The sequence below is a fragment of the Pocillopora verrucosa genome, chromosome 4 (assembly GCF_036669915.1).
Source record: "Pocillopora verrucosa isolate sample1 chromosome 4, ASM3666991v2, whole genome shotgun sequence".
In the NCBI taxonomy this organism is placed as follows: Eukaryota; Metazoa; Cnidaria; class Anthozoa; order Scleractinia; family Pocilloporidae; genus Pocillopora; species Pocillopora verrucosa.
In genome coordinates, this window is record NC_089315.1 from 675,877 (window position 1) to 688,100 (window position 12,224).

The following is a 12,224-nucleotide window of genomic DNA, read 5'->3' on the forward strand; positions in this document are numbered from 1 at the left end:
GGCGACGAGTAACTGTTAGTCACTGGGATCCTGCAGATAACATCTCTTCAGCATTTTGAGTGATCATCTTCCTTCAACTTCAAGAACTTCTGAGAGAAGTCAAAGAGCTTTGGTAAGTTGACTTCTCATTTCACTTTTTAGCTGATTGAACAAGCAGCGAATGCATCTGCACAAATTTGTTCTTTGTGCGTAGAAGACGAAGTGTCTTAATATTTTCATTTCGAGGGGGAAGACCATCGAGATTTTCCTCGTAAAGCAATAATTAATGCACATCGTTATCGACTTCATAGCACTGAAAAAACGTTGTTCGTTAACAAAAGGAAGTAAACAACAGATTTGCCACCGAATAGTTTTCGACCGACGTGCTGCCGTTGTCGGTTTGGCGGTGGTTATCTCTATGGGAGAGTCAAGACAGGTTTACTAATAGCAACCATTATCAAAAATATTATACTCTCTCTATGATATTTTAAGACGATTTTATGAAATGAATTTCGGCCTATGTGAGGAAACATCAAAACATCTTTCTGTTCGCCCTTTGGAAAGGGTTTTTGCCTCACGTCATTTCAAAATAACTTCGTAAAATAAGCTTTATTTACTAGTGGTTATAGAACATGTTTCTCACTAAAGGTCCTAAAGGAAATTAGTTATTCAGGTCCTCCGGCTGAAACGTTACAACAATGTCAAACTCTAACAAGGATAGGCTCACAGGTAGAATAAAACACGACAAACAGGAATATAAGTCATATAGCGCAAAAAGGGAGGTACAAATTGTTAAGAGTCAGTTGTATAGGAGGAGACATCATATGCACTCAAACTACAAACCGAAGCAATATGAAAGTCAACAATGGCGTCCTTTGCTTTGTAGCTAAGCACTTTTAAGGAGGTCTTATCAATGACAGGAGACAACATAATTTTCTCTCAACAGCAGCGGACTATTTTTAATTTTTGTTCAAAATATTTATTTTTTAGCTGAACTCTGAAGGTTTTAGATGAAGATAGATCTGTATAAGTATCCAGTAAACTATAACCTGTTCTCTTGTTTGTTTTTTCTAGAAAATAATGTAGCGAATTGAAACCAACATGACTTAAGTCTTCAAATAATTTGGCCTGTCTCTAAGACTCATTTTGTTAACTGAACACAAAGACATAATGAAAAGTGTTCTGACCCGCAAAGATATACGAGTATATTCAGTGTCAATTAAATGTTGCATGTCCTCAACTGGTCTAAGTTTAGAAAAAAAAAGGTATTTATTATAATTGATAATTGATGATCAAACATAGAGCCGGCAATCATTGTAGATCGAGTGTTCGCCAATTCGCTACTCTCAATGAAGTACTACATGGTCGATTCTGAAATAATGTTCTGTCTTTTGCTCATTCCAGTGTGCTCTCTTTCAGATATTTACTCCATTGATGTCTTCAGTTTCTGTGATGGGTGACGCTAAAGGTCAGTCGACTTCTTACCAAAATTAATATTTTTCCTATTTTATATCTTAAGTGGCCCGCTGTCATTTTTCCAGCTCTCTTGCACACATAAAAGGCCAAATTGATGGTCAGTTGATTCTTAATTTAATATTTAAATTAAAGTATCGGCAGAGAAAGCAAGATGCTGGCCTTATTTTCGCAGGTTTTGCAAATATCAGCAAGGTGTGTTGTAGATTGATCAGTGGTCTTTGATCTGCATCGAGGTTTTAATTGTAGTTTACATTACAGTAAATGTCTAATCTGGCTTTCTCAGCCCTTTCTCTCTCCCCTTTTTATTTTGATTGTGTTTTACTGTACTTTGAAATGGAACTCCTAAAAGCTATCCGAAAAGAAAAATGCGATCCTGAACGTGTGGATTGTTACAAATATCTTGGGGTTACACTGAATCAGCGTCTGTCTTCAGAAGATCACGTCTCAAACATTGCCTCCAAAATACGTAAACGAATATCAATTTTATCTAGAATTAAATACATGCTACCTATATCTGTAAGACTAACTTTCTATAACACCATGATCAAGCCCATTTTTGAATACAATAGTGTTGCGGGGGGAGACAAAAGAAATACAGTTCATATGGACACTCTTCAAATACTTCAGAACAGAGCTGCGAAGATAATCTTTGGCAGAGAATTAAGAGATTCTGCTACACAAGCTTTGAAAGATCTCAACTGGTTAACTTAAGTCAAAAAGAGAACTACCGACCGATGAATTTTTGTTTACAAATGCCTGAACAACCTCATTGGGTTTGATTTTGGTTTTAAATCATTTAAAAATAGACATTATTACTCTACTAGAAACAAACAAAACCTTGCATTTGAATTATCTAAGACAAACTGGGGTTTTTTCAAAACTGTCCCACACTGTGGAAAGGAACACCTTCGACTTGGAAACCAGAAACGCTGATAACCTCAATGCCTTTAAGAAATCAATTGTTAAGATTTTTTCTTAACATTATTTTTTTATTTCGCATATAGCTTTGTTATATTTTACAATCTTTTATATATAATATTAATTATCCTCATTATTTATTTATTTATATTTTTGACATTTAGCTAAGACCTCCCTGAAAATCATGTTTGTATGAGTGGAGCATCCTCATTAAAGATCATTACTTCTCCTCCCCTGCCCCGACCCTGATTTTCATTTCGCTGGAAATGTGTAAGAAATCTGAATGAATTCTTATTCCTTCCAAGAAACCAGAAGAAATCCCCAGACAGCGCGGAAGGTTACATTTCATCTAATTTTCTTTTCACCAGTGACCTATGACGAGCAAGATGGATCTCTCAGCAGTTGCTTGTCCAACGAGAGAATCTATGGCCCTGGATTGCCGGATGTAATTTCCTTTCCACAAGTACCCTCTCTCAAACCAGGAGAATCTTTCTGCAGCGCCTTGTTCAACGCTCCAAAGAGTGAGAGAATCCGCAATCTGGCAAAGGAATCCACGTTTATCCAGGGCATGGTTAAAGGATCACTTGACCCTAATGTCTATGGCGGCTACATGGTGCAGGATGCTGCTTGTTGCTTCAATGCAGTGGATTCTTTCGAACGAGCTGCAAGAAGTTGGCAAACCTGAATTCTCTTTACTCTACAGGAGCCAATCAGAGAGTTTCAAACGCTACAACCTGGATTTTCTACAAACATGGCGGCTTCGAAATTCACTGAGACAGCGTGGCTATGGGGCCGGCTGCAGCAACGTACGTGGGATATGAACGAGCCTTGAGCCAAAACGATCCCAAGTACCTTTGCATTGCCATGTTACCATGTACCATGCTATGGCCCTGGATTGCCGACCAACTCATAGATTCAGTCGACAAGAACAACCCATATTACGTCTGGTTTAAAGACAACAAGCCAAGCCCGGGCCACAAAAGCCACCTGGAAAGGTTCGTAGATCACTTCTTTGTCCAAGTAGAGCCTGAGGAACAGCAGAAGTGCCTTTCCATTTTTCAAGGTTTGGTTAACGAGCTGAATTTCTTCCGCAATCAAACTCTGTTTTACTACTCGTCCTTCCAGGAGTAACTTGTAAAAATACGTCAATGTTGTTGTTTGTGATTGGAATCAGCGTGTCTGCGCTGCTTTAGATGATACCTCTGAAATAGAACTAACTCGGAAATTTGTCTAACAACAAAAAGTACTTCTTTTTTCATGGTATAGGAACATCTAGCTTGACATTAGGACGAGGACGGAGTAGGGGGTGGGTACCTTTAATCTTGCACTAGAACCAGTTGTCCCTTTTTCACAGGCAGTAATTCCTGATTATTTAGCCTCGACTTAATCATAACTTCAAGGCCTTGTAAACATACCAAGCCTTTTCGTTACTCGAGTTCTAGCTTTTAACCCTTTCACTCCCTTCAGATCTATTTAGTAATTCTCCTTACTGTCTGACATACAATTCTTAGTGATGAATTGGAGAATTGTTGATGGATAAAGTAGTAATCCCTTAATTGATATTTTTTATCCTCATCACTTGTCTGCTTGATATTGCATTGATATTGTAAGAAGAAATTCTGTCTTGATCACTCATGGTAGTAAAACAAAGAGGTGAGGCTGGAGTAATTGACGAGATCAGTAAAGTGTGTTTTTTTCGCCATAAGGGATGAATAAAGTTATTTTGTAGGTAATAATAAATAAGAAACAGTTACAAAAATGTCATTACACTCCTCTGAAACACTAAAATAATTTAATGATATTGTCTTTAAGAGGGGACACAAAACCGAATACTTTTGTTTCAAGTCCCAAGCATCTTTGTATAGCTCTGTACTCATGAATCGTTAAAAAATGCTCACACCGTACATCCACTGTTACTCATATGTACAAATGGCAAGCCATTTCACCTCCAAGTCTTCTGACCTTGCCAAAACTGGCATGGAAAAGTGACTCTTGATACGAAATAGACAAGGAATATCAGGAGAACTCGAGAAAAAGTAAGATGTCCAATTTTCTAGCCACCAACAATAAAATGAAATATCTTATGATCATTTCCTATTTAAAATAATTACCAAGATTTGTGATCCACTGAGTAGCAAGATTTTGCCTCCAAGATAAAAATATACTCAAATATACTCCCAAAATCTTGCACTTCAACGTAACTGGCCTTAAATTAGAAATCCGAATTATTTCATCGCGCTATTTCCACTCTTAGCATCACGCAAGTCATTTTTCTTTTTGATTAACAAGGCTCGGAGACATGGTTAAAAAAAATTTCTTTTGTCAAGTTGAATTGAAAACGTCCTCCTTCAGACGTGTTCTTCATTTTTTTGAACTTCTTTGCTGGGAGTGGTCGGTGCCTCGATCAGTGTTTCATCAAAAGAAGCAGCTGCTTGGAGAAGCTTGGTTTCACAGGTATCGCTATTCAATAACTGTTCGCTTCTTTCTTTGGCCAGCCTCACGATTGAGTCGCACAAGCTTTCAATTGACGAATAATCACAGGTTGTGAAGTCAAACAAGTCCCTGATGAAATCAAGGATAAGGCTCTGCAGAGGATGAAAATAATACTTTAAGGGTAGAAAATAAAGCCGCCTGCATGTCTACACAAAAATCAATCATCCTGAGCAGTTATTCGAGAAAATACAGTTTCTACTAAACTCTTGAATTATATCAAATTAATGACATACGCTTGACTGTCAAGTGATTTAAATTAATTTACCTTGAAGTATTCACAGACTATTTTCAGTTTGTCATCTGATCCCAGGAATCCCCAGGCGAGAACTGGAGAAACATACTGCGCCACTACATAGAAATGAGCCATGAAACCGTAAGGGTCCTGTGTTCACAGAAACGTCCAAAATCAGTTGAGCAGCAACACCATTTATACAGAGAGGCCCCTGTTTTGTCCCTGCTTATATAAAGTTACAATTTCAAACAACGAAAACGACACCACTAGTTACAATAGCTGCAACTTTAGTTAGTGTAAAAGATTTTGACACTTTCACTCCTAAGATCTCATAAGTAGTTCTCCTTACTGTCTGCCACGAAACTTTTGTGGTGTTAGTTTAGAGAATTTGGCATTGGATCAATTAATAATCACCTAATTTATATTTTTCTTCATTCTCATAACTTGTCTGCTTGATATTGTAAGAAGCAATTCTGTCTCAGTTTAAGTAAGGATCGCCTATAAATACTGTGTATTTTGGTTTTAAACATCAGTAAAAATAATAAAAAGATCTATGGCTGGAAGTGGCAACAGACCTTAAGATAAGAAGTTTTAGCCTTTAAAACTCCCCAGATGGCTGTAGTAAGGGCCTATCGACATCAAAATAACATCAACAATGTAGAATATACAATGCTGTAATAGAAATAATTGCAGCATGTTCAGATGACAACAGTAAAATGGTAAAAGGCAAATAAAATTTTAAAACTGTAGTTAAATAAAATGCCTTGGTGTTATCTGCAGACACTCTGCATGTCACAAGAAAGTTCATTTTAGAAGTACTTGCAAACAGCTGTGTGGCTCTTTGTCCACAGTTTCATTCCCTGGGCTGTTTTGTTCAGTGGGATGGCAACTACAGTATAGTGCACATGCTTTTTTTTTTTCTGGAAACAAAAATGTGTACAATACAAACCCCCGTTAAAAAAAATGCATGAATACAGACAAGCCTGAGTTTTTATTATCACTTACAGTCTCCTTGATTCGAGCTGACAACCATCGGTTTTGAACAGCAGTAGCTACTGTGTAGGGAGGGGTGGCTAAGTCATCAAATGCATCTAATAGTACAAAGTCCAGAAGTACGTCATAGAACGAAATTTCAACCACCTTAAAAAAGAGCCCACAGAACATAATTTTCAAACTGAATCATCATATGTTACATGGATTTGTTCACATTATTGGTGGTAGATTGTTCAATGGGTACAACAGAGCATGAATAAGAAAGGAAAAAGAGCTTGTCAGACATAACAAAATATCCAGTACCTGACAAATTCAGATAATCTACACCATAACAGTCACATTTTGGTAGCCAAGACAGGACCAAGTTGTGCCACTTTACATTGTAAGGTCACACACAGTGGTTCATTTCCTACTACACTACTAAGCTTACTTAAGGTGTGAGAATTTTTCTGGACCTGACTACATGAGAGGCCTCACGTAGAGTTTTGGAAAATTCTAGTTCCTGCAAATCAAAAACCAGAAGTATTCAGCACTATCTGTGCTCCCACAGGCAATATGACCCATAATGAACCAGTTTTTGCACCTTAATGTGACTTGTTGGAAATTCTGAGTAATTTCCTAAAATACTTTATCATTTTATCAGAAGACAAGACTGACTAAATAAAATTTGATGTTGACTCATATATGTCAACAGTATTTTGCAGCTTAAATTACAAATCACTCTAATCTTGGTCTGATTTGAACTTAATTCACTTAAATTAAGTTAAAGCATTTATTGTAAGTTCACTACAAGATTTAAGCCACAGTGTTCATTGTTAGTCTTACTCCTCTCTCATTCAGCTCCTCTTTGATTTGCCCCCAGTTTTCTGCTGATGACGAGTACTCCACCAACTCATCAAATGCTGCTTGAAAGTCAGATGGATCCTATACAAAGTGAAGTCAGACAAACTGAACAGGGTTACATCATTCACATTTTCACCTGTGCACACATGCACTTCAGTGTACTCTGTTAAATCACAAGTTCACTGATACCCAATCAAGAAAAATCAGTAATAGAGAACAACGGTTCCCATTTCCAGCTGTTGGTAACTTGTTGGTCAACAGTTGGCTGAAAGGTTACCAACACATTACTAACACATTACCAACAGTCAGCTGACAGTGTTAAGTTGACCAAAATTTGATAGAAAACTGTAGTGCATTTAGGGGATTGGGAACTAGAAAAACTTTTCAATATGGCCGATGAATGAAATCAAGTTTTGCTAGACAATGCAAAAAAGTGGGCAAAAGCCATTATAGCTATTGAGAGTATAGTGCAAGGTATCTTTTTGAAATGACTTTTCCCCTTTTTATGTAGTTTTAGAAGTATTAAATTGGTAAATGTTTATGATCATTTTAGTTTATGACCCACTGACAGGTTACTGACAGGTTACTGAAAGGTTACCAACAGGTCACCGACTGTTGGCCGACAGTCAGCCGAGACTTTGGCTAGAAACATAACAAAAACTGTGTCAGCCGACTGTTGGCCATCTGTCAGCCGACAGTTGGCCAACAGTCGGCTGACAGTATCTTTCAAGAACTGTTCTTCACTTTTACTGAAAAATCTAGCAGGAACTTTATAGTACACTGGTAGTAAAAGCAGATTGTAAAACTGCACCAGGAAATTTCTGTCATAAACTACTGTCAGTAGTAAAGATTAGGAGATATCTGCAACAGAAATAGTAAGTAATCACAGAAAGATGTTCATACAATCAAATACCAAAGTCTGCACTCAGTATTTTACCTTGCCTGCACTTTCAATGACAGCTGACAAAGCTTGTCTACCAGCATCAATGAACCACTGTCGTGTTTCTGAAGACAAAAACACCATCTTGAAAAAAAAAAGAGACAAAGAGGATCTGAGAAAAACAATTTAAAAATTGATGAAAGGACTTCCAAAAAACCCATAGTGGACATGTCATATAGTTAATTAAATTTACTATCACTGAAAAAGATGAAAACAAATCAAACCTCAGAAGCCTGTCTCACACAGTGAACTTTGGCAAGAAACTCCATGTCACTTTCACATCCCACCTCATTTGTTCTAAAATAAATAAAAACAAACAAACAATGTTATAAATATGTTTTCAAAAAATTGGAAAGAATTAAATGAGATCTATCCAAGGACAAGAGCAAATATTGTTTGACTTTATATTTTGAAAACATGGGATCTTCTTCGTTTACCTCATCATGGGAAATAAATATTTATTTAATGATGACATGAAATAATGTATACAATGTATGAACTTAAAACAACTTAAATTAATACAAACTGAGGAAAAACTTGCTTTCCAATAAAACAAATTATAACATTAACACAAAACAAAGGAAAAGAATTTTAGCATGTCGTGACCATGTATAGGAACAAATTTAAGTTTAACTTAAATTTACTCTTATAGTGAATGAGTCATGTAAAAGGTACAGCTACTGTGATACACAAAACAAAAAAAATAAAAGGGGATTTTCCAATTTCATGTTACTTATTTTGTTAACCATTGCACCTGATCTTACGACAGCAGATACCATGACGAATGTAATGTTGCAGTCCAGACACATAAAACTCAAGGTGACTAAAAGAGTAAACAAAAAAAACAATCAAAATATGTACAGCATATATTAAATCAATCTTCCAACTGTTGAACTTATGAAAGTTTGCATATACATAAACTATAATATTATGGTGGTAAAACACATGAAACTGTCACCATTATTGAATTATTTAATTACAGAGCTGTAGATACATGTAGTTTACTTGCTTGTGATAGAAGCACTAAATTCTATTGGTGTACCTATGACTTCCAGCTGTATGAAGAACAGCTTCCCTAAACAGCTTCAGTTGCTGTGACTCATTGACAAGTCTCTCATCAGTGATATCGTCAAACTACAGAACAAAATTGGTACAATATATGTTTTAACTCAGAAGAAACATCACACTATTTATATATTTAATGCTGTCTGATTGTTCAGCCCAAAAGCAGCATTGAGAAGCTAACAAAGTCACATAATTCTGGCAGCCTGAGTACAAGTCATAATTTCATCATCATATGGTAAAGTAAAGAGATACTTTCCTTTCCACAAATTTTTTTTGTGAAAAGTCTGGAGGTCTACACATACAGTACCCATAAAATAAACCAGACAACTATCTGATAAAGTGCTGCCAAGAATTGGAATCTGTGACTAACACAAAAGGAAGACGGAAAGTTGGAGAGAAGGAGACAGAGAAAGAGCTAAAAAAAAGACAAAAAAACAAACAAACAAACAAACAGGGTTAAATGGAAAAAATTGAAATAACTCCTGCTTGGTATTCCAAGGTGGCTTAAGGAATATCATCTTTTAACTAAACTTCAATTATCTTTTAATATTTAATTATTCTACATTTAAATTGAATACTTCCAACAACAAAAGTACCTCTAACTGTGCATTATCAGATGCAGACACAAAGGAATCAGCATCAGAAGAGTTCTGATCTTCCAGATCTTCACTGAATTCCAAGGGTATTTGCTCCTGTAAACTCCCATCATCAATCCATGTCAACATGTTGCTTGGTGTCCGTGTTAAAGGTGTCTCCATGAGATCATACTGTTCAATCACTTTCCGCAGCTTTCTGGAACCACTAATCAAGGCATTCAGCTTTTTGTCCGCTTCAATAAGGAAGAATGAGTTTTTTCCTCCCTGAGAGAGACCTGGACGCCGCCATTCCATCACATAATCTGTAGCTTCATACCAATGTTCCAATGCCATGTCAAAGTTTTCAACACCTGTTTTGTATCACAAAATTCAATTGATAGGTCACATATAGGAAAATAAACTTTAATACTTATATAAAACAAATAAGACACTTCTGTACAAAATGTAGTTAAAATCTTTATTATACATGTAGCTCTTTACATTCAAGAGACTCTCAAAATGGTTGTACAACTTTAATTGACATTTAGACTGATATGTTTATATACATTTATGGGGTAATGTCCTTTGAATGAGAAACAATTATTAACCTGCACAGGATCATAGCTCCTTCGTACACAAGGACTTTGGAAAATCAGGAGTTTTAAATTATTCAGGATTATGAATAAAAAACATACCTCTCTTTATAAGCTCCTCAACAATTTCTTCTTCATCTGTGATAACATCTCCTAGGTCAATAGCACTATCTTCAGAAACCCTTCCATCTGGTAGAAATTGATGTAATTTGTACTGTCCAGTAATATTTTTATTTTAAGTAATATTAGGCTAAGCCTAAACTATACAGTTCATGAACTCTAGCAAGAAGAAAATAATCATCCAATTATTTACCATTAACTAGAACACCATCATCCAATGCAGCATTTGGTGATTGAAGATTTGCTGCATGTCTTCGCAACACAACTTCATTATCTAAGCTTGTTGTACTTCTAGGGGTGTGTCTGGAAGATTCACCAGCTGCAGATATCTTTGAGCTCCCTGTCAAAGGAAGGAAAATTTGAATAAATGAGTACAAAAATAAATCAAAAGACATAACAGGTGTACATATATATACAGCATAAATCAATCATTATCTGGTTGTTGATAGCAACTGTCAGTACTAATGAGGTTCACAGATTAAATAATTTTAAGCTACAAGTGTATGACTGATATTCTTGTAGAATGCTACACAGCAAAAGTACAGTAACCTATTTCATTGTTAGTAGTTTGTCCTTCTGTCAATTTTCTGTCACAAGTTGTTTCAAACTTGAAATCATACATTCTATTTCATTGATGCAGTATGTGAAAAGAATTAAAATCCACTAATACAGTAACCATAGTGATACTGATCAAAAATAAAATTTCAATGTCTTTGCACACTGCATGACAAATAGGATAATAAACTTCTGGTGTTATATATTGAGTGATTATAATACAGGTATGTATGCACTTATACTTTAATGTTTATCAGCTTTTTTGAACACAATTTCTTCAGAAAACCCTATATACACTGCACGTGCAGCTGCAGTTTAAAGTACTTTTGACCTGAAATGATATATGGTGTTACAATAATAGGAGATAACTAATACATTTGTGAAAGAGGAATCATCATTTTACATTCCATAGACTCTCACATAGGCACTAAACAGTTATCACTATCGTGGCCAAGCCGAATTTTTTTTGAATTTATGAAACCACCAGTATTGTTTCTGTCAATATTAACCACATATTTTGCGGTGACAAACTTCTCCCTGAGCAACGTTCATTAATATTTGCCTGAAATTTAACAGACAACGAATTTCATATTAGCTCTAATGACTTGCCATTTCAAGTACCTCGTCGCGCACGTGAAAAATATCAAAAATGTCCTCCAACAAACAATGAAATACTTTCAATATCATATTTTACTGAGTATCAACATTGTGTCACAGCCATGGAAAGGTTTTGTCAAATTATGCTTCTCCGATTTATTTATTGGTAATCTGGCTATTTCATGATCAAAACAATTCCCAGTAAACAGTAAGTTTGAAGTACTCTCAGAAATAATGGGATAGAAAATAATTATACCTCTACCTGAACAAAATTTTACAAATTTATTTTTTTGAAACAATGTAAGGTGTACAATGTACAATCAATATTGAAAGATACACTGGAAAACTAAATTATTGATGTGTGTGGGCTCGCTAGCTACTTTCGCGAATTTGATTTCTATCAGCTCAAGCCTAGTTTGTCGACATGAAGGAGGATTATTATTTAAATCAAACCACTTTGCCGTTCTATCTTTACCTGCTGTGAAAGTTCTCTTTCTTCTCAAAGGCCGATCGTTGTACGATGAGCTCTTTCCTGTTGATGGTTCACGGCGCTTCCGTTTCAAATATCGCGCTGTTAGAAACAGGAGAGTTCCTGCGCCAAGCGACAACGCAAACAAGGCAGTGATTTGCAACAATCGCGACGAACGAAACATGTTTCAAATCACGAGTCAGCTTACATGTCATCTCACTCACACAGTAAAAGTGAAAGAGCTTTTTCCACAGGAAAACAAGTTCCCATCCTAAACTATTGGTAACCTATAATGCTGCAAGGCGTGCAGATTCCAGCTGATGAAATATGAGCCCGTTATTATTACTTGTCTGCGGTGAGATTCCACACAAGAAAA

The 12,224-nt window shown here is 36.0% G+C and overlaps 1 protein-coding gene and 1 pseudogene across 2 annotated transcripts; one reads left to right on the forward strand and one right to left on the reverse strand.

Moving 5' to 3' along the window:
• Nucleotides 1-4,096, forward strand: LOC131785360 (uncharacterized; annotated as a pseudogene).
• Nucleotides 4,097-4,146: 50 nt separating this feature from the next.
• LOC131785359 (mitoguardin) lies at nucleotides 4,147-12,159 on the reverse strand. Of its 2 annotated transcripts, none has more exons than XM_059102248.2 (13): nucleotides 11,855-12,159; nucleotides 10,421-10,567; nucleotides 10,210-10,260; nucleotides 9,536-9,885; nucleotides 8,917-9,008; nucleotides 8,629-8,697; nucleotides 8,099-8,171; nucleotides 7,872-7,958; nucleotides 6,917-7,015; nucleotides 6,104-6,238; nucleotides 5,674-5,727; nucleotides 5,132-5,248; nucleotides 4,147-4,958 (listed from the first exon to the last, which is right to left on the reverse strand). In XM_059102248.2, the coding sequence occupies exons 1-13, from the start codon at nucleotides 12,030-12,032 to the stop codon at nucleotides 4,722-4,724; spliced, it is 1,689 nt and encodes a 562-aa protein (XP_058958231.2). In that variant the 5' UTR covers nucleotides 12,033-12,159; the 3' UTR covers nucleotides 4,147-4,721. The 2 variants fall into 2 exon arrangements, with proteins under 2 accessions (XP_058958231.2, XP_058958230.2); XM_059102247.2 differs by having other exon boundaries at nucleotides 10,210-10,296.
• Nucleotides 12,160-12,224: the final 65 nt, after the last annotated feature.